Raw genomic sequence first — 25,600 nt, forward strand, 5'->3', positions numbered from 1 at the left:
TGGACAGATGTTCTTAGCAGAGACGAAACAACTGCTGCACATCTGGACCGCTGCTGCTGGGAAAACACCTCAGGGTGGCCCAACCTGCAGTCTGGAGCCCTTGAGGCCCCAGAGGGAAACACCGGGAGCGGGTCTGGTTTGTTTATCCGCTGAGTGAGCTCAGTGCTTAAACAGAACTGTGGTTCCGGTGGGAAAGGGTTAAACTGTTCTCCTCACCTGACCCCGCCCCTCCGGACCAGCCCCGCTGCAGCAGCGAGCGGACACTCCGGGAACTTCACTCAGTTTGTTCCCCAGCGGAGCGCGTTCCTCCCACGGGTCCCGGACCACGCTGAGCACGCGCACGGAGCGGGTCGGGTCTCCGGGGTTCGGATCTTTCCCGCTTTTTGATTTTCTGCCTGAAGTGGAGCTTGCGCGACTTTTAGCTCCGCGGAGTGTGCGTGCGTAAATCTGCGCGCCTGGAAACTCCGTGGGATGACGCACGCGCTCACCGATCGATTGTTTGACTGACATATTGACGGGCACGCGGTCCGAGACTCGCCATGGACCCCGTTCAGCTGATGATGATGATGATGATGATGGTGATGATGAAGGTCAGTGTCGGGACCGACTTCAGACAAACTGGTAGAGAACAAAGAGCGCGCAGTCAGCCCGAGGTCAGACACAGGTCATAACCCTCCTCCTCTTCACCCTGGCGCTGGAGCCGGCTCTTATTCGCTCAGACTTAGAAATGATGAAGTTTCTGAGTTCAGATGATTTTGCGCTTTTCTTTCTCTCTGACGATAAACTGAAGATGAATCTGAGCGTTTTTTACTCTTTCACACATCAAACTAAAAAAAACACGTGATTGGAGTCACGTGATTGGCTCTCAGCTGAGGGACCCTGAAGGTCAGACAGCAACTGACTCCAACATCAGTTTGCAGCTTTTGTGAGAGTGGGTGGGGAGCTGATTTCTGGGTCTGAAAAGTCACTGAAACGTAAATCTGTGAAACGGTTTTACAAGATTTTCTTCTATTTAAAGTCAGGAAACAAAATTGAAACGTGATGAGAGTGTGTCTGCGCTGTAATCTTTTTATTCGCTGCGTCTCTTTGTGATGTGGTCTGAGTCTGTTTTCCACAAAGCTCTCTGAAGACGTTTGCAGACGTTTTGTGGTCTCTGTGGTTCTGCCATTTCTTTGTGCTCATTAAAACTTTTGGAATGATTCTTTAAACATCTTAAGTTGACTTTGCTGAGATGATTTTCCATGAAATAGCTGACTGGTTTGGTTTGAATATTTAGAATGAGCCTTTAAAAGCCTGCAGAGCATAGAGGTGACCTCACACAGTCCTGCACTGCTAATTAAAATGTTTACTGCTTTGTGTCTCAGACTCAGTGTAGAAACGTTCACACTGTCTGAAATCTGATCAAACTCTGTAAGTCTGACGATTCCTGTGAAACGGACTCCAGGCAGGTCTTAGGTTTGTTTCCTCAGTCACACTCAGGTCCTCAGGGTGTTAGCATCATCTGCAGTCTGCTGTCAGTCTGAACTCACCCGTCGTTATCACAGTTTTGGTTCCTTCAGTCGATCCAGATCAGAAACAGATCAAATATTCAACTTTTGCTGTTCGGTGTCACAAACGTGAGGCTGCTGATGTTATCTGTGAGCTGATCTGTCAGTGTCAGCACTGATAACAGGAGAAACACCATTCAGCCAGGCTTGGAGTGTTGGTGTTGCACAGTCTGTCCACCAGATGGCGCTCTGCAAGTTTCCTGCAGTAACAGCAAACAGCTGCTGGGAGCAGAGCATAAACGTGTGAATGAACAGCGCCAAAGCAGAACCTGTAGGTGGTGTCCACATAGCAAGGGGCGCTGGGTGGAGCCTGTGGGGTCCTTTCTGTCTGAGCGCTCAGATGTGTGAGCAGACTTTCTAGCGAGTGAAACGTGGAGGCAAAGGAGGTTCAGCCGAGTTCACATGTGGCTGACAGAAACGTGGGGAGGGGGGGGGGGGGGGGGGGGGGAAATCAAAGCACATCAAAGCCACACATGAAAGAGACAAAGAAGGAAGTGTTTCACATCTGTATGGAATCACCCTACTGCCACATCTGTCCACATCTGTGCACAGAGCCTTCCAGAGTCTCCTGTTTCATTAGAGCGCTGCAGTATTTCTGTTTCTGTTTGAACAGCGTATCATGCACGGCTGCTGAGACTTGAGCTTTTATTTTGAAATAGTCACAGGAAATCACAGAGGTCAGGAAGTTATTGCTAGGCCAAAACGCTGCAGCTGCATCAGCTCCTGACTTTGGTAAAACCAGTCATTCATGTGACCTATGACCTCCTGAAACTACAGGTGGTGTCAAATCATCAATAACAGAAAACCTCCAGACGGAGCTCGCCGTGCTCGATAAAACAGCCTCAGCCAGCAAAGCCAGCATGGCTGAGTCATGAGCTGGTCTGCATCCACAGACACGGGCCAGTTAGGGCTCAGTACTATACAATCAAAATCCTCCAGTTTGCCGCATTAAACCCAGAGCTCAGCCTTGTGGACGCTCTGTTAGTACAGTGACCTCACAGCAGACATATTATTGGTCAGATGATGTCATTACAAAGGCCCCAACAGCACAAACACGGTCCAGACGTCGCGTATCCACAGAGACCAAACAGTTTGTGTATCTGGCTGTAAACGTGTTTAATTCTGCTGTAAAGTTTAAAAACGGGAGTCTATGAGGACTGACTCAGTGCTGCCTCTGCTGGACGCTAGAGGCACTGCAACTGATTTTAAGGAAGCTGATTGGTTATTAACTCTGCATGTTTGCTGTGTTTCAGATGTCTGACAGCAGCAGATCAATGGAGGTGTTCGGGGACCGAGCAGCAAGAAGCAAACGCTATGCCATCAACCCTCTAGGACACAAGTGGACTCACCATAACATCACGTACAGGTAGAGAAACACCTGTGTAGACTTAGTAACATCCTGTAATTCATTCAGTGAAGCTCTGAGGTCATTACGTGTGCTTTTACAAGGTCAGGAACTTCAAAATGCTCTGTTTCTCTAATCGTCCTCTAAGATCATGTGTAAGTTAAAGATTTAATGTCGTCATCGTCTAATTCTGCGTCTTTCTATTATTTTGCTGCATTTCAGCGTTTATTGGTTGGACCTCTGCACCTCTGCCACAGCTTGTATTAAAGCACATTCTACGTGTAGAATATTTAATTATGAAGGTAAACATTTGGAGCCTGAAATTCAAGCTAATACTGAGGGCCTGCTGGCTGTCATATCTACAGTGATTCAGGATGTCACCCAGCAGGAGCCTGAACAGAGAAAGTGACCCTCACACAGAGCCTCGTGTTCGGCCTCCAATTTATACAAGTCAAAAATAAAGAGCAGAATTTAAACCACAAGGCAGAGAATAATCTCTGGTGTCCGAGAGTCTAACCAATAAACAGCGCAGGAACCAACCCTTCCTCCTCCTCCTCATCGTCGGCAGCAGGAGCAGCAGCCTCAGGTCAAAGTCTAGAAACAATCTTGACACTCAGGACCCTTCGCTGTAACGCCTGCAGGCAGTTATTTGGGTGGTTATTTTCATTCTGGCTCCTTCCATGCAGGTAAAGGGCCTGTAGTAGCAGGCGGAGCCCGGGTGACTGGAACAACATTTTGTCCTTTCTTTGACAACCAGTTTTTTTTGGGGTTTTTTTTGTTAACGACTGAAAAACGTTCATAGATGACGATGAAGAAAGCGAATGGCGCAGCATCGTGATTGGCTCGTTTGTTTCCTGATTCCATGCTGATGAGTACCTACCTCACTGATTGCCCTCCCATTGTATTTCTATACCAATCACACAACTGAAATCAGAGGAGGCGGAGCATCATTCTCTGAGGACCAATCAGAGTCCAGTTATCTGTCTGTCTCTTCCATCTCAGGATCATCAAGTTCCCCAACACCCTGAATGTGGAGGACACCAGGAAGGCCATCGGCATCGCCTTCACAAAGTGGAGTGACGTGTCTCCGCTGACCTTCACCGAAGTTACTGACGGCAACGCTACCGCTGACATCACCATCGGTAGGACTGAACGTTTAACTGGCTGTGGACCCACAGGGTCAGGTTAACACGCACCTCTCTCTGTGTGGGAGACTTCATTTGAAAAGGGCCAACTTCTGCTTAAAGTGATGGATTAGAGCCCTAACCCTGGCACTAAACAGGTCACAGGTACTTTATTTTAATACAAGATTAGTCCATATCATTAAAAAATTGCCTCGTAATTGTAACTGCCTGTGTTCAAAGTGATTCAAACCTTAGAAAAACCAACCAAAGTATCAACAGAAGGTGGAGAGACGGCATCGATGTTGTGTTGAACAGATATCAGCTGATATTAATATGGAGACAGGCTGTTGTTTCATGTTATACCAGTTTGTACCACAAGATGGCGTAGTGAGTCAGCCGAACCTTTACTAGTGGGCTGGACAAGCTGAAGGTTCTGGACGAAGCGGCGGTAAGAGTAAAACTCTGCCCCCTGCTGGTGAAGGCTGCAGCTACATGTTGCTGGTGGTAATTAAAGAAGTGCGTTCAGTAGGTCGTCCTCATGAAAGGACACGAACACGTCTGCAGGATGAGGAGCTCTGCTTTCGTCCTCTGAGATGTTCCACTTCAGTTTCCTATTTCCAGGTTTCTACACCTTCAACCACACGGACTGCTGGTGGTCTCCTCTCCACCCGTGTTTCGATGGGCTGAACGGCGAGCTGGCGCACGCCTTCCTGCCACCACGGGGAGAAATTCACTTTGACAACCACGAGTTCTGGATCCTCGGGAAGTCGCGCTTCAGCTGGAAACAAGGTTGGAGCACGTAGGATGGTTCTGTGTGTGTTTAGTGTGTTCCTAGAAGGCCACCGTAGTCTGAGAGATGAAAGAAACAGCACAAATGTTGTTTTAGGTGTTCCTCACTTTTTGAGTTTATAACATGTGTGTGTGTTATAAACAGCAGCGCTGGTATCGTGACAGGATTTATTCCTCAATGCTTCTTAAATGATAAAAATCTAAACAAACTCCTGAAACATGACAGACAGGAAGAGCACAGCAGAAACCTCAGAGATCATTGTGCGAGTGTGGTGGGCGTGGTCTGTTTGTAGGAGGCTGCAGCAGGAGTGACGCTCCTCTGAGAACACGTCATTACCATCCTGCAGCCGGCGCTCTGAGGATGATAATGATTGGATGTAAAAATCTCCTCCTGCAGGAGTCTGGCTGAACGACCTGGTCCAGGTGGCGGCACACGAGATCGGCCACGCTCTGGGTTTGTGGCACTCCAGAGACCCTCAGGCTCTGATGCATCCCAACGCCACCTACACCGGACAGAGGAACATCGCCCAGGACGACGTGTGGGGCATCCAGAGACTCTACGGTAAACCCCAGCGCGGCCGGAAACGAGCTCGTCCTGCTTCAGTCAGGTTTACAGCTGTTCGCTGCAAAGCTGGGAAACAGCACATTTATGCATTTGAGATATTTAAGGTGGACTGAGGGGAAACTGCTCTGACCGATCAGAAATAAACATCCCCTGATGCAGACAGGCGGAAACACGCCGCTGCATCATGTGACGTGTGTTTGTTGTGTTTAAGTGACTGGACACGTCTGTCGCTCTGCAGGTTGTCTGGATAAGAAGCGAGTCTGCGACCCGTGGGCTCGGCTCGGCTTCTGCGAGCGAAGGAAGACGTTCATGAAGAAGAACTGTCCTCAGCGCTGTGATTTCTGCTACGGTGAGGCCCCTCTGACCTCTGACACCCTCACAGAAGCCCGCACGACGCTCATTGCCCGTCTCCATCCTGTTCCCACTGCAGAGCCTCTGGAGGTGGTCACTACAGCAACACCGCCGGCAGCCAACACGAAGATCAAGATGGTTCCTCGGGGAAAGGTGGTGGGTTTCCGCTGTGGGACCAAAAGCACCCGCTCACCCCCCAAAATCAGGTCAGCTCATCAATGCTGGCGTAATCATTATTGTGGGTGATTTTAACATGTAGATGCTAAGAATGACAGCCTCAACATGGCATTTAATCTGTTATTAGACTCAACTGGCTTCTGTCAACATGTAAAAGAACCCACCCACCACTTTAATCACACTCTAGATCTTGTTTTAACATGTGGCATAGAAACTGAACATGTAACAGAGTTTCCTGTCTGATCATTTCCTGATAACATTTACAATAACTGAGCCTTCAGTTTTCAGGCCCCTCTTCTGTGGAACCAGCTTCCAGTTTGGATTCAGGAGACAGACACTATCTCTACTTTCAAGATTAGGCTTCAAACTTTCCTTGTTCATGTTTTGAAGCTAATGCTGCGGCGTCACTGGTCATGGACACAGCTCGTCAAGGTTAAAATCTTTCTCGGAGAGTTTCAGGAGCCAGGACGAGTCACAGTTAACGAGCCGGGCTTGTGGTCATTTTCTGTACAGCTGTTTGAATGATTGTGGGCGGAGCTGAAAGCTTAAAGGTCTGTGGTGTCTGTGGTTTTCCTGCAGCTGGTACAAAGATGGCGAGCAGATCCTCTCATCCATTCCAGGGTACATCGTCATGAAGGACCGAGACTTGCGCATCGTCGCCAACGAGTTCAACGAAGGCGTTTACACCTGCCGCGTCCATCGCCGTGGCGACATCGTCTCTGCAAACTCCTGGGCTATCAGACTGAAGCCGGAGCAGGCATCCAACAGCTGAAGACGACAGACAGGAAGTGACCTGACAGGAAGCATGGCGTCTGTGGACTTTTTTCCTGACTTCAAGGGACTTTAAACATTAAAGAACAACGAACCATTGGCAGCTCTGTGATGTCACGGCGCCACATCCTCATGACTGCGAATGACATCACAATGTGTAAAGTGGTGACTGAGCTGACTGGATGGCGTTTTGGTGATAAGCAGCCTGCTGCTCATCTACGTGAGAATATTTCTGTAGCCTGTAGGAACTGTGGCGTTTGACCCTGCCCACTTTAGTTGCAGCGGTTGAGTTAATTACTTAGCAACGACAGTCATGTAATCCCTCTTTGCCCTTTGACCTTTGCTTAGACTTGTGTCCTGTCAGACGCTGTTCCTCTGTCCTCCATCATGGGGAAGCTGTTTCACATCTTTGTGCACTTCCTGTTTCCCCCGCCGGCCCGTCCTCACCGCCACGATTTGAGTGCTGGACTGACGTAGAGCAGCTTTGCATGATTCACAGTTCAGACTAATCCCGCCTCACAAACAGCACGGCAGCGCTCTGAATGCGAGTGATGGGCACTATGACAGGTGTGAGTCCTTCACCCAGTAAACTGGTGGTGTCCTCTTTCTGTCCTTAATGTGTGAAATTTGTTTGTTGTTTTGTTGACAAATTACAGAAATAAACAGAAACATTTTAGTAAATGTTCTCCTGCTGGACGCAGCTCGTACGAGGTACGAGTTCTCAGAGGTGGAGCCCCCTGGTGGCCGTTAGAGAGAACGCAGGTTTGAGACGCTCTCAGGTCGTCCATGCTCTCTTTGGGGGGAGGGAGGGGGAGGGTGCTCCAAATATTCAGATGAAAACAGGTCAGACTTTAAAGAAATGGGTTGGATGATGAATGTGTGTGTGTGTGTGTGTGAGAGAGACACTGTCTGTGGAAACAAAGGCCTGAGAACAAAGAGTGTCTGCAGGGTTAGCGTGGGTCGCTCACCCTGCAGACACAAACAAACCGACAAAATCATTTTAAAAATCAAAAACAAATAAAGTTTAACAATCTCAAGTTAAATATTATAAAATAAATAACTACAACTAATAAATAAAACAAAATAAACATCTGAAATATTAATATTTTAAAAGTAAATGAAAGATTTGTTTTGTGATATTTTTGATTTTTACACAATTATCAATAATAAACAAACAAATCAGCAAGAGCTGCGAGAGCCAAACAGGAAGTAAACTAAAAACAAGAAATGACAGAATTAAAACACATTTACTAAGTGATGCGAGTGGCTTCCATTTACGTGAAAGGCAAAGACCATCTCTGAATGGAGGAGGGGCCTAAGGGTTCATCTGTCGCCATCTTACTTGCTGTGATTGCAGCCATTCCCCAACTCTCTGTGAATGGGACTCGTGGTTATTGATCAGTGGTTGTTGATCAATGGTCATGAGAATTTGCATAATTATGATGAAGGTGACCTCCCAGCCCTTTGTTCCTTCAGTGCTGCTGGTTTCAGTCATTGTACAAATGTCCTGTTTATAAGGTTGGAACCTGCAGTCAGCTGAGACTGAAGAAGTCGCCTGATGATGATGAAACGTTTCTCCCACTGAAACCATCCAGATGAACAGACTCAACTTGTGTACATTTACATTTAGTGTAAAAAGATACAAAATAATATTTATAATAAAATCTATGAAAAACAAGTATTCACAGTGAAGACCAGCTCAGGACAAAAGTGTACATAACCAGTTTGACACACACACACACACACACACACACACACACACACACACACATGTGTGTATTCATGTTGTTGTTGTTTCTATATCGTATTTAATAAATGGAAACATTTTATTATTTTCATGTAATTATGTAAAAATACGTTTGAAATGTTCAAAAGTCCGGACTGCAGATTATTGACTGATCAGCTGTTTGTTTACGCTGATCAATGAGGCCTGAAAACATGGTTCACACTCACACAGCACCACCTGGTGGGCCAACAGGGACACTGCAGCAGCTCCCTCCCTGCTGCCACCTGCGATGTCCAAATTCATAGGCTGCATCGTCCTGAGGCCGATTACAGCGACGCAGCAAAGGCTGTCCAAATTTGTAGACTCCTCCAAACGGGTCCTCCTGTTCTCCAGATTTGAAGGATGGGTCCGGTGTATCCTTCGTGGCCCGCGTTCCCAGCATTCATAGTGTTTCCAACAATGGTGGCAGCTGCTCAGTTTTAATATTACTCTTACTAATCTTTCTGGGTCACAAAATAAACGTTTAAGATATTTTCAGGCGAGAATGTTTCTGTGTAAACTTCAAATATCTGCTCGGTTTATCAAGACGTCACATATTTGGAAAAGGTTAAACATGATACATAAGTCACTTAAAAATGTCATCGTCCATCCATTTTCCTCCGCTTATCCGGGGCCGGGTCGTGGGGGCAGCAGCCCAAGCAGAGAAGCCCAGAGGGAGGTCTGTTCGTGAGTAAATCGGTTTGGCTGAGATCAAAGTTATTAGATTACATAAAACTTTATTAATCCATCGGGTGCAGTGGCGGTCCTAGCCTGTTTGGCGCCCTGGGCGTACACTCCCTCTGGCGCTCTGTTTGGAAGCAGCATGTCTCCTCCCCTTTCAACGACCTTTACTCCTGGTCCTAAAGTGAGGGTTAGGGTTACCCTAGCTCTAACCCTGCAGCGCCCCCTGGAGGATGAACCAACTTAGCCAAAGCTGCTCAGATCTGATTGGTCACAGTAACAGCACAGTAAGAGGTCAGAGGTCAGCACAGGCCTTGATCCAGGAAGCAGCTTCAACACTGATCAGCTGATCAGTCAGTTCATGACATCATCACAGACTTCAGAGGAACAGCTGCCGGTCCTCGTCACAGAGCGTGAATCCTAACGGTACCTTTGATTTGAAATCTGTGACATCACTCAGCGACTGACTCTCCACCTGTGAGGTTAAATGTAATCTGATTACACTGTAAACACCCTCGTTTCAGTTTGCAAATAGTTTCATCGTCTTTGCGACTGTGACACCGTCACACCCACCAGTGACCGCCGACTGATCGCTGTGATGTAATCAGGGACTCTACAGTAAGGCACAGTGAGTGTAATCTGATTACACTCACAGATACAGACGTCTGACTCTGACGGAGTCGCCGTCTCAGGTCTGATGACTGATTAGAGACGATCGTGCCGACAGCTTTGACTTGGTGAGCGAGGAAAGGCGGGGCTTAGACACGACACACACACGGCGCTCCGTATTCAAAGTGAACTTTATTGAGTGATCGGGAATGTTCAGGTGCAGCTGCACACGGTGCAGGCTCACCTGTGAGCTCCTCACTACCTTCTGATTCAAAAGACCTTCATGTCCAGACGCCACCATCACTTTGGTCTGCAGCTGGCCCCGCAGGGGGGCGGGGCCAAAGCTCAGGTAAGCACAGAAAGGCACAGAGTGAAACATGAACACGGTGAGAAGGACAGCGGGTGGCGACAGGTTAAATCAACAGATAACAGGCTGGTGTCAGGGGGCGGGGTTTGTTTGAGAGGGGGGCAGGGGGTTGGTCTGCTCAGGTGACGGTGGTCAGAGTTCAGGAATGTTTTCGTCGGGTTGGGGCGGCAACACGGTGTTCTGATGGTGCTGGCGTTCGCCGCGCCTCCGTGGCCCCGCCGCCGTCGATGACATCACTCTACATGCCCATCCTGATGCTCTGGATGATCTGGAAGATGGCTGCGGGACAGACGAGGCATCAGCGTTACTGCGTTTCACGTTTGTCTTTAATCCGTTCAGAATAAAATAATCACTGGTGATTTTATTCACACCACTCGAGTTATGTGAAAAACGATTTCACGTGGAAAATGTGATTCTTCATCATTTTGATGTTATTTAAAGGATTTGTTTACATTTTTATTCAAAAAACAAACTTATTTTTAGTATTAATGCGATTTTTTTGCCCTAAACTTAAAATATTCAGTTTATTTAAATATTTATGACATTTTCAGAACTTTTTAAAGCATTTTTCTCCCTTTGATTTTATATTATTTTAAATATATTTTTTAAAAGTAGTTTCCATTAAAGATAACCTGACACGACCTCTGTGATCACGTCTGAGCGTGCTCAGATCACCCTGATCAAACACACCTGAAGCACCAGGTGCTCGTCATCAATTAAAGGTCACAGCAGCACGGCGTGCCATGACATCACAGGGACAGGCCCCACCCATTTCCAGCTCTTTAGTCAACAGTTATTTAAATCTTTCATAAACCAGAAAATCAAAGGACACGTTTATAACACACAATGAACGAGCCGTCAGCGTGAAGCAGACCTTTATGACCGAAGAAGAAGAGGAGGACTCACCTGATCCACAGACGACGAAGATGAAGAGGGCGAGCAGCCACGGCCCCACACCTTTGTCATCAGTCAGGCTCCTCTGAAACACACACACAATTTATTGATCAGCCCATCACGCTCATCCCGATCTGTGTTTATTGAGGATTGGGTGGAGCAGCGGTTATCACGGTCGCCTCGCTGCAGGAAGGTTGTGGGTTTGACTCTGATTGTGACTAAAACTAGACCTGACACCTGTCCAGGTGTACCCCACCTTTCTCCCAGGCCTGCTGGGACCAGCTCCAAGTGCGCTGCCTTCACGGACAGCCCGTTTCTCTGGAATTCTCAGACTTCTGAGTCACATTGGCTCTAAACTCGATCACCTGTGATCAATACCTGCGCTTTACTCTCCTGTAGAGACACTTTTAAAGCGTCTCACCTTTAAAACAATCATCTTTGACCTTTGACCTTTCCTGTTTTTAAACACATCTGTTACAGCCTGTCTATAGGGGAGCTGAAGTGCTCCTGAAGTTGGCCTGACTGGACCTGACGACGGATCCTCACGCGATCGATCGGTTTCTGATCGTTTATCGATCAGTTTCGGCTCGCGCTCTTCGCCCTGACGATGATGATGACGGTTTTACTCACCGTGGTCTTGGCCACGTTTCCTCTCTGCGTGATGTTCTTGCTGTGTTTCTCGTTCGCCATGCGGATCCTCTGTTTGGCCACCATCTTGTCGTCGCTGTTGTTTGTTTGTTTGTTTGTTTGCTTGTTTGTCGTCGTTTCGTCCTCGCGCTCGTCGCTCCGCTGTTTCACGCACTGGGACCGACTCTTGTTTGTCGACGTACTCAAAAACCTGATGTCCCGCCCCCTTTCGTGCTGGTCACGCCCACACTCCATGGAAAGCGCCTTACTGCGCAAACATGATTTCCTGCAGGACCTTTCAAAATTAAAGCCAGTTGTGGTCTGCCGTTCAAGAGGACGTGGTTCCATTTTTATCATGTTTAAATCAAGTTTATATCCTTTCTGTGTCGTAATAACTTGTGATGTAATATCTGTTAGCTTTTATTTTGAATCCTTTATTGTTACTTAATTTGAAGGCTGTAATTTATAAAGTATAAAACAGGTTGAATTGTTTATTATCAGTTTTCTTTAATGACTTGCAACCAGTCAAAAGGAAAGGTTCACATTTTTTCATCTTTATCTTTTTAATAGCCATACAATTTATTTATTTACAATCATATAAAACAATTACAGACTCAGTGAAAATTCTGATAAAATGTGTGTTTGAAAAAGTTCCCCTCTCCACTGTGGATTTATCAAGGTTCAAGGTTCAAGGTTCAAGGTTCTTTATTTGTCACATGCATAGTTATACAAGTATAACACACAGTGAAATGTAACCTGACACGCTCCTCGACATGTGCAAAGGGGGGGGGGGGGGGGGGGGGGGAGGTAATAGTATATACACTGGGTGAATGTGCAGTAGTAGCAGCAAGCAGGTGAATTCTGTACATTAATATGAATAGACATCTGACTATTTTACAGGATAGACAATATAAACATATTTAAAATTAAAGGAATTGAAATGTACATTGTGCCTTGGTTTAGTGTCTGGAAGAGTCCTGTCTCAGTCAATTATAGATGATGTGAGAGGGCGGGTGTGTGTGTTTAGGGCACGGATGGCTTGGGGATAGAAGCTCCTCTTGAGTCTCTCTGTCCTTGCCCGGAAGATGCGGAACCTTCTACCAGATTGCAGAAGTTGGAACAGTTTGTTGCCAGGATGGGACGGGTCCTTCAGTATCTGCGCTGCTCTAGTCCGGCATCTCCTGGTGTAGGTGTCCTGAAGCGGGGGGAGAGCAATCCTGCAGCAGCGTTCTGCTGTACGGATCACTCTCTGGAGAGCTTTTTGGTCCTTCACACAGCTGTTCCCGAACCACGATGTCATGTTCTGTGTGAGGATGCTCTCCACAGCGCCTGTATAGAAAATCCTGAGGATCTTTGGAGAAACCCTGAACTTCCTCAGTTGTCGTAGGTGATACAGGCGCTGCCTAGCCTTTTTGGTCTGGACCTGAATGTGGGCAGCCCATGTCAGGTCTGAGGAGATGTGGACACCAAGATACTTGAAGGACTGCACCCTCTCCACTGGAGCTCCATTGATGATAATGGGCTTGTAGTCTCTGTGCTGACCCCTTCTGAAGTCCACCACCAGCTCCTTGGTCTTGCTGACGTTCAGCTGGAGGTGGTTGTCCTGGCACCACGATGCCAGATTCTTCACTTCATCCATGTAGGCCGCCTCATCGTTGTTGGAGATGGCACCCAGCACCACTGTGTCGTCAGCAAACTTCACAATGGTGTTGGAGCCGTGGGTGGCCACACAGTCTGAAGTGTAGAGGGAGTAGAGCAGTGGCGAGAGGACACATCCCTGAGGTGCTCCTGTGTTGATGGTGATGCTGTTGGAAACGCATCTACCCACCCTCACCACCTGCCATTTCAGTGTTACTGTTTAAACTGTTGTTTTTATAAAGCTGATTTAAATAAAACCTTTCGACTGAGGTCCTTCATTTTTCCTACCCTTCCTTCGCTTTCAGATGCCTTTTATTTTGAAAGCAAAAGCGGAATCCCTTTTAGTCAGTTTCCGACATTTTTGATGCAACTTTGACCTCAAATTTACATCAAAAAGAAATGATATTTAATGATAATTGTTGAACGTGGCTGATCTTATAAGCTCGCGATTATCAGAGAATCGTTAATTACATGTTAATAAATGATAAAGTAAGCGTCTTCTTTTCAGTTTTTAACGACGTGTCACTGACTGTCTGCTGACGTGGCGCTGATAGACCCACCTCTCGGTGGTCTGAAGCATTTCCGGGGTGCTGTTTTCTTCTTCCGGCACAATAAACATGGCGCCCCCCGTCCCGTTGCTGGCAGGTGGGTACATTTTTGTTTATTTTGATTTATATAAAAATGTCTGTCTTTTTAAAACCCACGGACAACGACACAAAGTCACACATCCGCCACGACCAGCGTAAGCCTCCGCGCTGTTAGGTAGAGCCAGCAGCCCGCCAAACCCAGTGAGGAATCGGATAAAATATTAATTTGTGCGAATATAACAAAGTCACGTGCGCTCGCAATGAAAGTGTTGTATGTTTTTAAATCGGTGGAGTCTTTGGGTTGATTCGGCTGTAAAATAACGCCCGTGTGTGTTTCCGTTAATAAAACTGAGCTGGTTGAATTTTACCACGCTGTTTTCTGTTTCACGTCAGTGAGGTTTCGGGTACAAAGGGCTTAACAACAGCAGAGCAGCAGCTACGTTAGGGTCTGTGTTAGAGCCGATGTGCGAGGCGATGCTGTGCGCTTCAAACGCCGCGTTTGCTGTAAACTCACGTGACACTGTTTTGGTTCAATCGGGATTACGTTACATTAAGGGATTTTTAAATGGAGCTCTTTCAGGGCCTCTTTTACTCTTCGGTTTATTCCAAACTGTGTTGATATCAGAGACCAATGGTCACAACCCATCTATCCATTCGCTTCCGCTTATCCTTTTCAGGGTCGCGGGGGGCGCTGGAGCCTATCCCAGCTGTCATAGGGCGAGAGGCGGGGTACACCCTGGACAGGTCGCCAGTCTGTCGCAGGGCCAACACACAGGGACAGACAACCATTCGCACTCACATTCACACCTAGTGACAATTTGGATTATCCAATTAACCTATCCCCACAAGCTGCATGTCTTTGGACGGTGGGAGGAAGCCAGAGTACCTGGGGGGAACCCACGCAAACACGGGGAGAACATGCAAACTCCACACAGAAAGACCCCGGCCTGATGGTGGAATTGAACTCAGGACCTTCTTGCTGTGCGGCAACAGTGCTAACCACCGTGCTGCAACCAAAGGGGTGTGCAACTCCAGGCCTCGGGGCCGGTGTTGGCAGGTTCTCACCCTGGGTCAGCACACCTGAATCACATGATTAGTTCGTTACCAGGCCTCTGGAGAACCTCAACACATGGCGAGGACGTCATTTAGCCACTTTAATCAGCTGACACATCTAAAACCTGCAGGACACGCCCCCAAGGCCTGGAGTTGGACACCCCTGATGTAAAGCATCTGTTTTCAACAGCATCTTACCGCTGAAGGAGCGAGCCGCTTTAATCTGACCTGTTCACAGTAACAGGTGCAAGAATAATTTGTAATTTAATTTCAGTCTCACAGATTCTCAGAAGCTCCGTAAACACGAAGACATGTTGACTCCTAACAGTATGACTACAATCCAGCGAACGTAAAGAAAGAACTTAAAATGTTTACATTCAAATGACAGTTAAATAAAATAAAAGCTCCGATGAAAATCAGTTTTACATTTGAGGTCTTAAGGATAAACATTGTAGGAATGAACAACTAAAAAAAGTTCAAAAATATTAGAGAGCATTGACGACGGTGAGACCGTCCCTCACAGCGCTGAGCTAACGTCAGTGCTCAGGAGTCACAGACGCGTCAGTGAGCCGTCCACATACTTCTGGTGTGTTTGTGTTTCAGTGCGAGGATCCGATGGCACGTCTCTGCTCCGAGGCCCCCCCCACTGTGAGCCACATGCAGCTTTCCAGAGGTAACCCTGCCCCCTACGCACCCTGTCACCAACACACACGGACACAGTTTGTTTGTTTACAGTGTGTGTGTGTGCGTGTGTGTGGCAGGGACTGCCGGCCCAGCAGATGTGTGACCTTCAGCACAGACGGGACACTCTTTGGTTGGTGTAACGGACAAAAGTAGGAGCTTCTCCATCCCTGTGAGTAACATCTGTCTTGCACCCTGTCTGACCTCTGACCTCTAACCCTCTGTCTGCCTGTACATCAGTGTCTCCATCGTGAACCCCTCAGATGGCGCTGTGGTGTCGACCTTTGACCTCCCGAAGACAGCCCTGCTGGAATTTTCTCCACTCAACAACATCCTGGTTACCTGGCAACTGTACACGAGTAAGAGAAGAAGAGGGAGTTTCACGTCCGTAGAGAGATTAGAGATAAAACAAGTTCACATGAGGTCACGAGTCCTTCTACATCAGGGGTGTCAAACTCAAACACACAGTGGGCCAAAATTCAAAACTGGAACAAAGTCGCGGGCTAACGTTAATATTTATTGAAATATATTTATTCCTCCAGATATAAGAATGAATCTTTTCTTATGGACTCAAACAGGTTTTGCTGAAAAACTGAATATGGAACAAGCAAAGCTTGATACTAAACAATATATATATTAGCTGTATAATACCAGTAGGCCAGCTCTGATAATAATTTGGTATGGCTTCGCGGGCCAAATGTAATTAGGCTGTGGGCCAAATTTGGCCCGCGGGCCAGAGTTTGACACCTACGTTCTACACCCAGACAGGTAGACTGATGTCATGTGACATAAACATTTCTCAGCTGTTTGCAGACTCTCCTCTGCACTCGGAGTTCACGCTCAGTCGCAGAGACAGTGACACTAGACCGGTTGCGCAGATACTCCTTTTTGTTCCCCTGTGCAGGCAGGTGTGCCTGTGTCTGCACGGAGCCTCTCTCCTGCAGCATGGCATGTTTAATTTTATCCAAACAAAGAAAGTGAGTTCTGTAGGCGTTTACAGGTGAGGGCTGTCTGCACACCTGGTGGAGCTGTTTTTACTTTTTTATGTAAGAAAAATTCACAGGTAAAGACTTTCTGAGGTTAAATGACTGTTTTTGTGAATGGAGTCTGGTGGAAAGGGACATTTCCTGTGTGGGCTAAACCCACACTGACCCTTTCAGGTGTCAGCGGCACGTGGCTTTAGTTTGTGTGGGGGTGTGGCCTGCTGCAGATAACGGTTTTTAAGGAGGAAAGCTGCTGTGTCTGAATCTAAATTGTCAGTTTTTCTGCTGATTGGCGTGTTTCAGTGTGTTCGGTGTGTCGTGCTGGTGTGAACGGTGCTGTTTAAACAAAGTTGACTCTGTGACGCTGCAGAGACTCAGGACAGTCCTCAGGGGGAAGCCAACCTCCAGCTGTGGGAGCTGCGCAGCGGACGACTCATCAAAGCCCTCTATCAGAAGAAGGTCGAGTCGTGGTGAGTCCTGACGCACCCTGACTGATTGATTGATCGACTGATTGGTTGTTGCCTGTCAGTGTTGATGTCTGTGGTGGTCTGCAGGTGTCCCAGCTGGTCTGAAGACGAGAAGATCTGCGTGAGGATCGTCAACAACGAGCTGCACTTCTATGAGGACAACGACTTTGGTAAGGACGCGTGCAGCGGTAGCCAGCGGCTCTGTCGCTGTGAAACCAGCAGCTGATGTCTGCGCCATCGTTTTTCCCAGACTCCATCGCCAACAAGCTCCACATGCAGAAGGTGTCCGACTTTGCGCTGTCGCCTGGAGGTCAGCCCAGCAAGGTGAGCGGAGCGTCCAGCAGCATAGTTCATTCTACCTGAACATGGTCCCACCCACCGTCTGTCCCCGTCAGGTCGCCGTCTACGTTCCGGGCAGCAAAGGAGCTCCTTCGTTCGTCCGCCTGTATCAGTACCCGGCGTTTGGAGGGCCGACTGCTGCACTCGCCAACAAGAGCTTCTTCAAGGCTGACCGAGTGATGATGCAGTGGAACAAGAAAGGTAGGTGTCCCGAGTCCCGACAGCTAGAACCGTGACCCCTGTGAGCGCTGACTTTAACCCGCCTGTCTTTCCCGCAGCCTCGGCCGTGCTGGTGACGGCGAGTACTGAAGTGGATAAAACTGGCGCGTCGTACTATGGAGAGCAGACGCTGCATTACCTCGGCGTTAACGGAGAGACGGCGCTGGTCCAGCTGTGTAAATCCTCCTTTTACTTCCCAGTTTAGCTTCTCGCTGCAGCGCCAGCGCTGGTCACCTGAGGGGTAAAATATGGCGATAGCGACAGGAAATGTTTGTGTAACGACTTTTCTTTATCGCTTTGAAACAGCGAAGAACGGCCCAATCTACGACGTGGCGTGGAGTCCAAGCTCCACCGAGTTTTGCGTGGTGTATGGCTTCATGCCGGCCAAAGCCACCGTCTTCAACCTCAAATGTGACCCCGTCTACGACTTTGGGACCGGACCGCGAAATGCAGCGTACTACAGGTGAGAATCCGCCTGTGCTCGACGGCGTGTTGTCGCCTCTTTGGTCACGTCTGTTAATGATGCCACCGTGACGGGGGCTCAGCCATACGGCGTCTTCAGGAGGAGGTCGGTACGTGATGGAAAAGCGTCGTATCACCGCAGCAGAAAACGTGGTTGGCTCCTCGGTGGGTAACGGCTACCAAACCTGCTGACCTAGTGTAGTCAGTAGGATGGGATGCTTCCTGTGAGAGGCTGCACCTGATTGGTAGCTTTTAACTGTGAGGGGAAATCAGGCTGGATGTCAAACCTTAAACTGCTGGATGTTGTCTGTCTCCCTGTCTGTAGCCCTCAGGGCCACATCCTGATCCTGGCCGGCTTCGGTAACCTGCGAGGTCAGATGGAGGTCTGGGATGTGAAGAACTACAAACAGGTGAGGGAAAAACACCTGCGGAGGGAGGGTGGGGGTGGGTCGAAAAGCAACAGGTAAATGGACCTTCAGCGGTGTTTCACTTCCTGTGAGCGTCACAGCGCCATGCGGTTAGTGCTGAAGCACACGCCCAGCGTGAGTTTCATTCTTCAGCAACACGCTGTCGGCTCACACGATAGTCATAGGGGGCGCTGACTGGAGCCCTGAGGGACACCAGGCCAGGTCACAAAGCTCTGACCCCTGCCCCGATGGTGGAGCCTCAAACCAAGAACACCAAACATGTAAAAGAGACCTGTTTGATCCCGGCTGTTTGGTCCCGGCTCTTTGGTCCCGGCTCTTTGGTCCCGGCTGTTTGGTCCCGGCTGTTTGGTCCCGGCTCTTTGGTCCCGGCTCTTTGGTCCCGGCTCTTTGGTCCCGGCTGTTTGGTCCCGGCTCTTTGATCCGGGCTCTTTGGTCCCGGCTCTTTGGTCCCGGCTCTTTGATCAAACCGCTCCATCTGTGGTTGTGGATGGTGTTCAGTCTGATTTGACTGTTACTGAAGCTTTTTTTATTGTAACTGTATCATTACACAGTTTTATTGTTTCGTATGCATTTTCCGTCACGTTTGTGTGTTTCTGTTATCACATGTCAAAGCGATGCTCTTATTTACAGCTCGTATCATCACTGATTCAATTCAGCTCATTTTTGACTCAGACTGTCAGAAATAATATAATTCTGATCATTTAGATGTGTGCTGTCCAAAGAACCCTCTAAACCTTGGAAATTTAAAAGTAACTGAGGATCAAACAGAGAAACATGAAGCAGGTTTTCCTGTTCTGGCTTTTTATAGCAGAAAACCTTAAAAATATTCTGCAGTCGATCAAAAACTGAAGCAAACCATGAATCAACATGTGAACATGACCTGATGAGGTTTGATTACAGACACAGCTGAGCAGTCATTTGTTTCCATTCGTTCAGTTTGAACAGCAGAGACGAGGCTTTGCTGTCAGAGGCCGACAGCACTGAACACAGCAGCAGACTGGTGGCTAATAAACAGAGAATAATGCAGGAAGCAGAGATTTGATGGTAAACTGGTCTCTGAGTGCTGAGAGAGAGAGAGCTGTGCAGGAAGTACAGCAGCCAAAGTCAGAGGGAGCTCATGAGCATGGTTATCAAACGTGAAGCGCAGTTTGATCTTCTTTTGCTGCTGGTTCAGTCAGTGTTGGTCAGAGTGACGAAACCTGCAGCTTCAGGATCTGTGAGCCGTCGACTCTCAGCGCCGACGGCGTCTGTGGACGATCCACGCTCTGTTTCCACGTTTTTACCTGCTCTTTAATTGTTTGAGCTAGAGCAGGGCGATATGGCCAAAAATATTTATCACGATATATATTTGAAAATTTGCGATAACGATATAACCGACGATATAATTGATGCGAGACAAAATACAACTCCACAACATTACTAGCGCAAAAAGACAACCTTCCATTTATTTTCACTTAAACAAGAAGCTGGTTTTTATGTACATTAAAGCTTTATAAAAATGTAACAGTGCAAATGCAAATTCCTTGCTGAAAGTTTAACCAAAAGGCATGTCCAGTAGAAATGGGCTGACATATCCTGAGCATAACCATGTATAATATCCACTGAAGTTAAAAAGAGGTGCTTTGCAACATTAAACTGCAGTGTGCAGTACGTATTTTTCGGACCATAAGGTGCACGGGATTATAAGGCACATTGAGCTAAACAAAGCAGTCAGATAAATCAAACTTTATTAAACTCATTCTTCTTGCTTCCTCCACTTCTGTACCATTGATTCATTAATGTTGAATTCTCTGGTAGCTGCTCTGTTCCCATGTTGTTGCAGTATATTAATGACTAACCTCGTATTGTGGATGGATTATCTCAGTTGTTCTCCTGACTGAAGTTTGGTCCGTTTACAGCATCCTGCCATGCGATTGCATTTGTCTCTAACTATCAGGAACCTTCACGTTAACTTTTATAAGTGGAAAAGTGTTAGTGTTCATCCTCCAGCTTCACTGTTTATGTTATGCTAACATAGCTGTGTCGCTAGCGATCACGTAGCACATCATTATATACCAGCTAGCCCAACTTCAGTAACCGTACAAACGTCACTGCTGTTTAGTTTCCTGTCTTCATTTATGTTGGAAGTGATAGCAGAGCTGTACGTTTGATTTTTTTTCAGAACATGCTATATCATGCTTAGGTAACTAGCGAAACTAGCGAGCTAACTTCCGCTAGCTTCCTGCTAACTTCTAACTCCGTTAAATGTAATAACTTTTGTTTTCATGGATGCCTGGAAGTTAAACTTCATAGTTACACCTGGTAAAGCAGCAATGCTGATCGTTTTATTAAAGATGAAAGAATTTAGACAGTTTTTAACTCTCAGTGATGCTGCAGTGTTGTTTGACCTGAAGTATACGGAGTTTAGGACCCAGATTACTCCCAGATTTAAGAGCATCTTAGTCCGACAAATACGACAATAACAACGGCCGCTTGCATGTTCTGCAAAAAAATGTGCTTTGTTGTGTATCTGACGGACAAACAGCAAACCAGTTCCACATCACTGAGGTTGCACCATTTTTACAAACCAATTCTGGTTCATCTGTTTCACTCAACAATCGGCCATGTGCGTATGAAAACAAAGGCACTGCGCATGCGCGTTTTACTCATATTCTATCGCGATATTTCATTTTGCCTAACATTATACCGGTATTACCGTGAACGGTATAATATGGCCCAGCCCTAGTTTGAGCTGTTTGCTGAAATAGTTTTGTGAGCTTTAACCTGAGATTCTGACGTTTCTGATAAAATACATTTATATGTAAAAGTCATTCAGGATTTAATGAATTGAACTGTAAACCCAGCCCTCATTGAGCTGTCCTGTTACAGGCAGCTTTACAGGAAGAATCAGTGATTTAATCGAACGAGTTGGCGTCTTGTCCATCGGTTTCTCTTTAAACTCCATCATTGTCGTGTTTGGCTTCACCAGTCTCACCTGTCTCGTCCAAGGTGTCCAAATCTCAGGCGCCAGACGCCACTCATTTCTCCTGGTGTCCCGATGGTGAGCATATCGTCACGGCGACCTGCTCTCCTCGGCTGCGGGTCAGTAACGGTTATAAGATCTGGCACTACACCGGCTCCGTGCTTCAGAAATGGGACGTGGCGGCCGGCTCGGAGCTGTGGGAGGTGCGCTGGCAGTCGCTCCCCGACGGCAGCTTCCCCAAGCGACCAATCAAGTACCAGGCAGCGCCCAGCCAGCTGGGGTCCACACAGGCCCCGCCCACACAGGCGTACCGGCCACCCGCACTGAGACACCTGCCCGCCACGCCCAGCTCCAAACTGGTGAGATGACGATGGCTTTCTGGTTTATTTAGGCAGAAGTCGTCGTTATGGTAACCTGACCTCACCTGTCTTTTCCTGTCAGCACGAGGACGAGCCTCCTCAGGACCTTCGTCCCGGAGCTTCGGGAGAGAAGAGTCTCTCTAAATCTGCTCTGAAGAACCAGAGGAAACGAGAAGCAAAGAAGGCAGCGAAGCAGGTGAGACTCGAAAGTGTGACGTACCTGTGAGCACAGGTGCTGAAATCCAGGCGAGCTGAACGCCGTCACACCGTCGCTCGCACGGCGTCGACGTCTGCTGCTGGAGAAGCAATGGTCACCTGCTCCTGCTCTCTTCCTGCATCAGCTGTTTATACAAACACTACACATGCTGTGCCTTTTTCAAATTAAAAGCACTCTAAAGTTTGGCTTTTACTGTGAAACACTTGTTTACATGAAACATCTGATATTCAGCGTCTGATTAAATTCATGTGTCATCATCACAGAGGATGATGAGGAGACAGACAGACTGATGATGAAGAAGCTGAGAGGCTTCTTCATCATCAGCTGACGTGTGATCATGTGATCTGCTGATATTCATCTGCTAAAAACAGGAAAAGCCTGACTGATGATTTCAGCCTCGTTTCAGGTGTGGAGGATCTTTGTCTGCTCTCACCTGGATCTCACACCGCCTGCCAGCATTCCTCTTACTCCGGGTTCTGCCATGTTGTAAGGTGCTCGAGGCAGTCACGTGAACACGGTCACTGATCTGATTATTTCAACAGGAGGCGAAACCAGAACCAGAACCTCCCACTGACCCCGCCGCTGTCAGTAACAGCCAATCAGAGGCAAGCATCGGTGACCCAGAGGTGGAAAAGAAGATCAAGAACTTAAAGAAGGTGAAGGCTGGTTTATTTCTGTGAACGTCAGTCAGGTGGATCTCAGCCTGGGGGTGGGGTCAGTGGTGTGTGGTGCTCTGATTGGTCAGTCTCTCAGTGACTTTTGTACGTTTCAGAAACTGAAGGCCATCGAGGAGCTGAAGGAGCAGCAGGCATCGGGGAAGGTCCTGCAGAAGAACCAGGTGATGTTTGTTGACAACCCGACACTCATGAGGGGCAAACGCCGCAGTCATCGGCGGGCCCTGGGTGGTGTCTGGAGGAACTGTGATCACGCTGTAGACGATGACTGGTAACGGTTGCTGACATCTTGGTGCTGCGAGCACAGCGGCGCTAACTCTGAGCTTAACCTTTCCTCTGCAGGTGGAGAAGATCCAGAAGGAGGAGCAGCTGCTGAAGGAGCTGCAGGAGCTGCAGATCGGACAGTAAGAGGTCCCTGGGAGCTACAGACCACGCCTCCCATCCTGCAGAGCACAGAGGGACGGTGGCGTCTGTGATTGAGTTTTTAGTTGAGGGGCGGGGCTTATCTGACAGGTGTGGCATGCCTCCAGAGGGTTAGACTGAGTGGATGTTTGTTCCTTGTGTTCACGCCCTGCCCGTGGCTGCGAGCGGCGAGCGCTCCTCTGTCTCAGCTGGAGGTTGTCCAGTAATAAACTGTGTAACAGAGCATGAGACCAGTTCTTCTTCTTGTCGCAGTGAAACCTTTGTTTTTATTTGTCACCAGAGTTTTTTTGTTTTTGGCCGTGGGAGTGCTGATAGACAACAAAGTAAGTCGGACTCGAACCCAGGCCTGCTGTTCTGCGACTACGGTCACCTGCTCTCCCACTGAGCCAACCCGGTGCCCCAGAGTCGGGTCCTTTTAATTGGATTCATTTACACAAACTCGGCTACACCTGCCGAGCTTTGTCGCTGCCCTAATATAATACACTTTTTCTCTCTGCCTCACAGTTCCATTTTTTATGGGTAATAAAAAGAAAATAAAGCCGTTATTTCTAATAAATTCAACAAAAAAATCTGGTCATTTGTGTAACCCCCGTTCTCTGCAAAGTGAGTCCATTATGTATGGGAAGTGCCCTCTGGTGTGAACAATCACGGAAGCTCCACCACCTCCGTTTCCTGTGATTGGTCTGTGCGAGGCCGTCCAATCACTGCAAAGGACACGGGGATCCCCAGCCCTCTGCCCATGCAGGTAGGGCAGTTGGGTGAGATATCTCACTCGGTGTTCAGAGAACCGGTGTTATGCAAGTGACCAACCTTCTCTTTCAAGCAGCACTCAGTGTCTCGCTGTGGGAAACGGCGCCACTCCTGGATCACGTGCATCAAAGCCTGTAACTCCGCCACCCAGGCAGGTCAGCGCTTCCAAAGGTCTGCGTGTCTCTAGGAGCCCACACTAAGGACTGAGTGTGTGAGTGAGGGTCACATGGATCATCATCATTGTAGCTCCGCGACAGGCACGGCTTCTTCAAGACGCCGCTTTGCTGCATTTATTGAACGCCGTGAAAACTACAAACACAAACGCTGTAGGCCCTTCAGTCAGTTCAAAGTAACGTGTTTCACACAATCCTGTCTGTGTTTCTTCAGCAAAATAAACATGAAGTCAACATGTCTGTATCTGTAGATAATAACTGTTATGCCTACGTGTACAAATATATTTATACAAACAAATAATTCCTTACGATACCACATATATAAAAGCTATTTCTGTGACACAATCATGGTCGGCGTGTGCAGATGTGTCCCACAGAAACACCCCAAAGGCCCCACGAGGCTGCAGTCCTGGGACTTGCACACCATCACAGTAGCCTCTTCCACCCAGTGTGATAAGCACCACTGTGACAGGCTTCAGTCCTGTCTGTGAGGAGCAACAGGCTCACCAGTAGGCCTCAACCTGTGGGTCCTGTTCTTAAAGCTTCTCAGAGATGTCGGCCAACTGGTGCAATTCCAAAGCCAATATGACAGGCTGAAGTAGCAGCTAAATACACTTTAATAGTGGAAGATGCTCTCCGCTAATCTAGCAAATCCTAAAGGAAGCATGACAGATTGGAGAGAGAGCACTGATAAGCAATTATATTCCTAGCTGCTCACCATCTTTCAAATACATGCTGTTGGCGATCAGAGTGGCCATGTGGAAAAGGCTTTGGATGGTCTCAGTCACCCTCAGAAGGAGAGCAGACCTGGCTTTGTGCCCGGCTGCGACGATGGCGTTTTTATGGAAAATCCACATGAAGTGCTGCCTGCTGAGCCTCTGTCAGGCTGCTTCTCTCCTCACTCCTCCTCACTTAAGTGCAGTGAACAGTTAAGTGAATTTTCCTGGTCCAGCACTTGTGATCTTCAAGAATCCCTGGTGTGGGGCCGGGGACTGTTGTAAGGGGGCACCCCGTATCCTTTTAAGTGTGTGTTGTGGACAGATGTGGTGGTGTCAGGGTATACCGAGGATACCTGCTATACAGGATATAAGTGAGGTTTGAAAGCGTTTGTATTACTGTAATTGAAATGCAAAGTTAAATGACCAAAAATCATAACAGGCACATAAAGATTCACCTCTGACCGGCTCAGTTGTGTCACCTTCGTTAAGATAGGACAACGTTTAATTTTTTTTTTTTTTTTTTTTTTGTCCCGTTTGGATCTTTACCATCAGAATTGTTGTCTTGAGGCCAAGAAAGATGCCAAGCGGATTTATTTTACCAAGTGGATCATCATGGCCTTGCCATATTGGTCCATTTGATTGACCTTTATTATAATTATGAATTTATTTTATTTTCAGTTGCAAACGGGACAGACATGACTGTGGGATAGGACAGGGGGAAAGAATGAAAGAAAGAGGGGGAGAGAAAGAAAGAAAACCAAAGGGGAGAAGAGACGGTGAGAAGGGGGGGAAGAGAGAAAAAAAAACAAAAAAAAAAAAAAAAAAAAAAAAAAAAAAACTCCTGGGTCACCTGT

General features: G+C 47.7%; 3 protein-coding genes across 3 annotated transcripts; 2 read left to right on the forward strand and 1 right to left on the reverse strand.

Moving 5' to 3' along the window:
• The first annotated feature begins 201 nt into the window (after nt 1-201).
• mmp23bb (matrix metallopeptidase 23bb) lies at nt 202-7,399 on the forward strand. Its single transcript, XM_026193683.1, has 8 exons — nt 202-590; nt 2,801-2,913; nt 3,895-4,034; nt 4,638-4,805; nt 5,203-5,367; nt 5,609-5,719; nt 5,801-5,927; nt 6,478-7,399. The coding sequence occupies exons 1-8, from the start codon at nt 540-542 to the stop codon at nt 6,668-6,670; spliced, it is 1,068 nt and encodes a 355-aa protein (XP_026049468.1). The 5' UTR covers nt 202-539; the 3' UTR covers nt 6,671-7,399.
• A 2,498-nt stretch (nt 7,400-9,897) lies between these two features.
• On the reverse strand, nt 9,898-11,828 carry LOC113036269 (stress-associated endoplasmic reticulum protein 1). Its single transcript, XM_026192488.1, has 3 exons — nt 11,616-11,828; nt 10,998-11,070; nt 9,898-10,370 (listed from the first exon to the last, which is right to left on the reverse strand). The coding sequence occupies exons 1-3, from the start codon at nt 11,697-11,699 to the stop codon at nt 10,330-10,332; spliced, it is 198 nt and encodes a 65-aa protein (XP_026048273.1). The 5' UTR covers nt 11,700-11,828; the 3' UTR covers nt 9,898-10,329.
• A 1,970-nt stretch (nt 11,829-13,798) lies between these two features.
• Nucleotides 13,799-24,263, forward strand: eif2a (eukaryotic translation initiation factor 2A). Its single transcript, XM_026192487.1, has 16 exons — nt 13,799-13,895; nt 15,494-15,563; nt 15,652-15,723; nt 15,812-15,930; nt 16,925-17,024; nt 17,109-17,191; nt 17,272-17,345; nt 17,417-17,561; nt 17,639-17,755; nt 17,886-18,042; nt 18,367-18,451; nt 21,458-21,790; nt 21,873-21,986; nt 22,550-22,663; nt 22,780-22,845; nt 23,024-24,263. The coding sequence occupies exons 1-16, from the start codon at nt 13,868-13,870 to the stop codon at nt 23,087-23,089; spliced, it is 1,743 nt and encodes a 580-aa protein (XP_026048272.1). The 5' UTR covers nt 13,799-13,867; the 3' UTR covers nt 23,090-24,263.
• Nucleotides 24,264-25,600: the final 1,337 nt, after the last annotated feature.

This window comes from Astatotilapia calliptera, chromosome 14 (genome assembly GCF_900246225.1).
Source record: "Astatotilapia calliptera chromosome 14, fAstCal1.2, whole genome shotgun sequence".
In the NCBI taxonomy this organism is placed as follows: Eukaryota; Metazoa; Chordata; class Actinopteri; order Cichliformes; family Cichlidae; genus Astatotilapia; species Astatotilapia calliptera.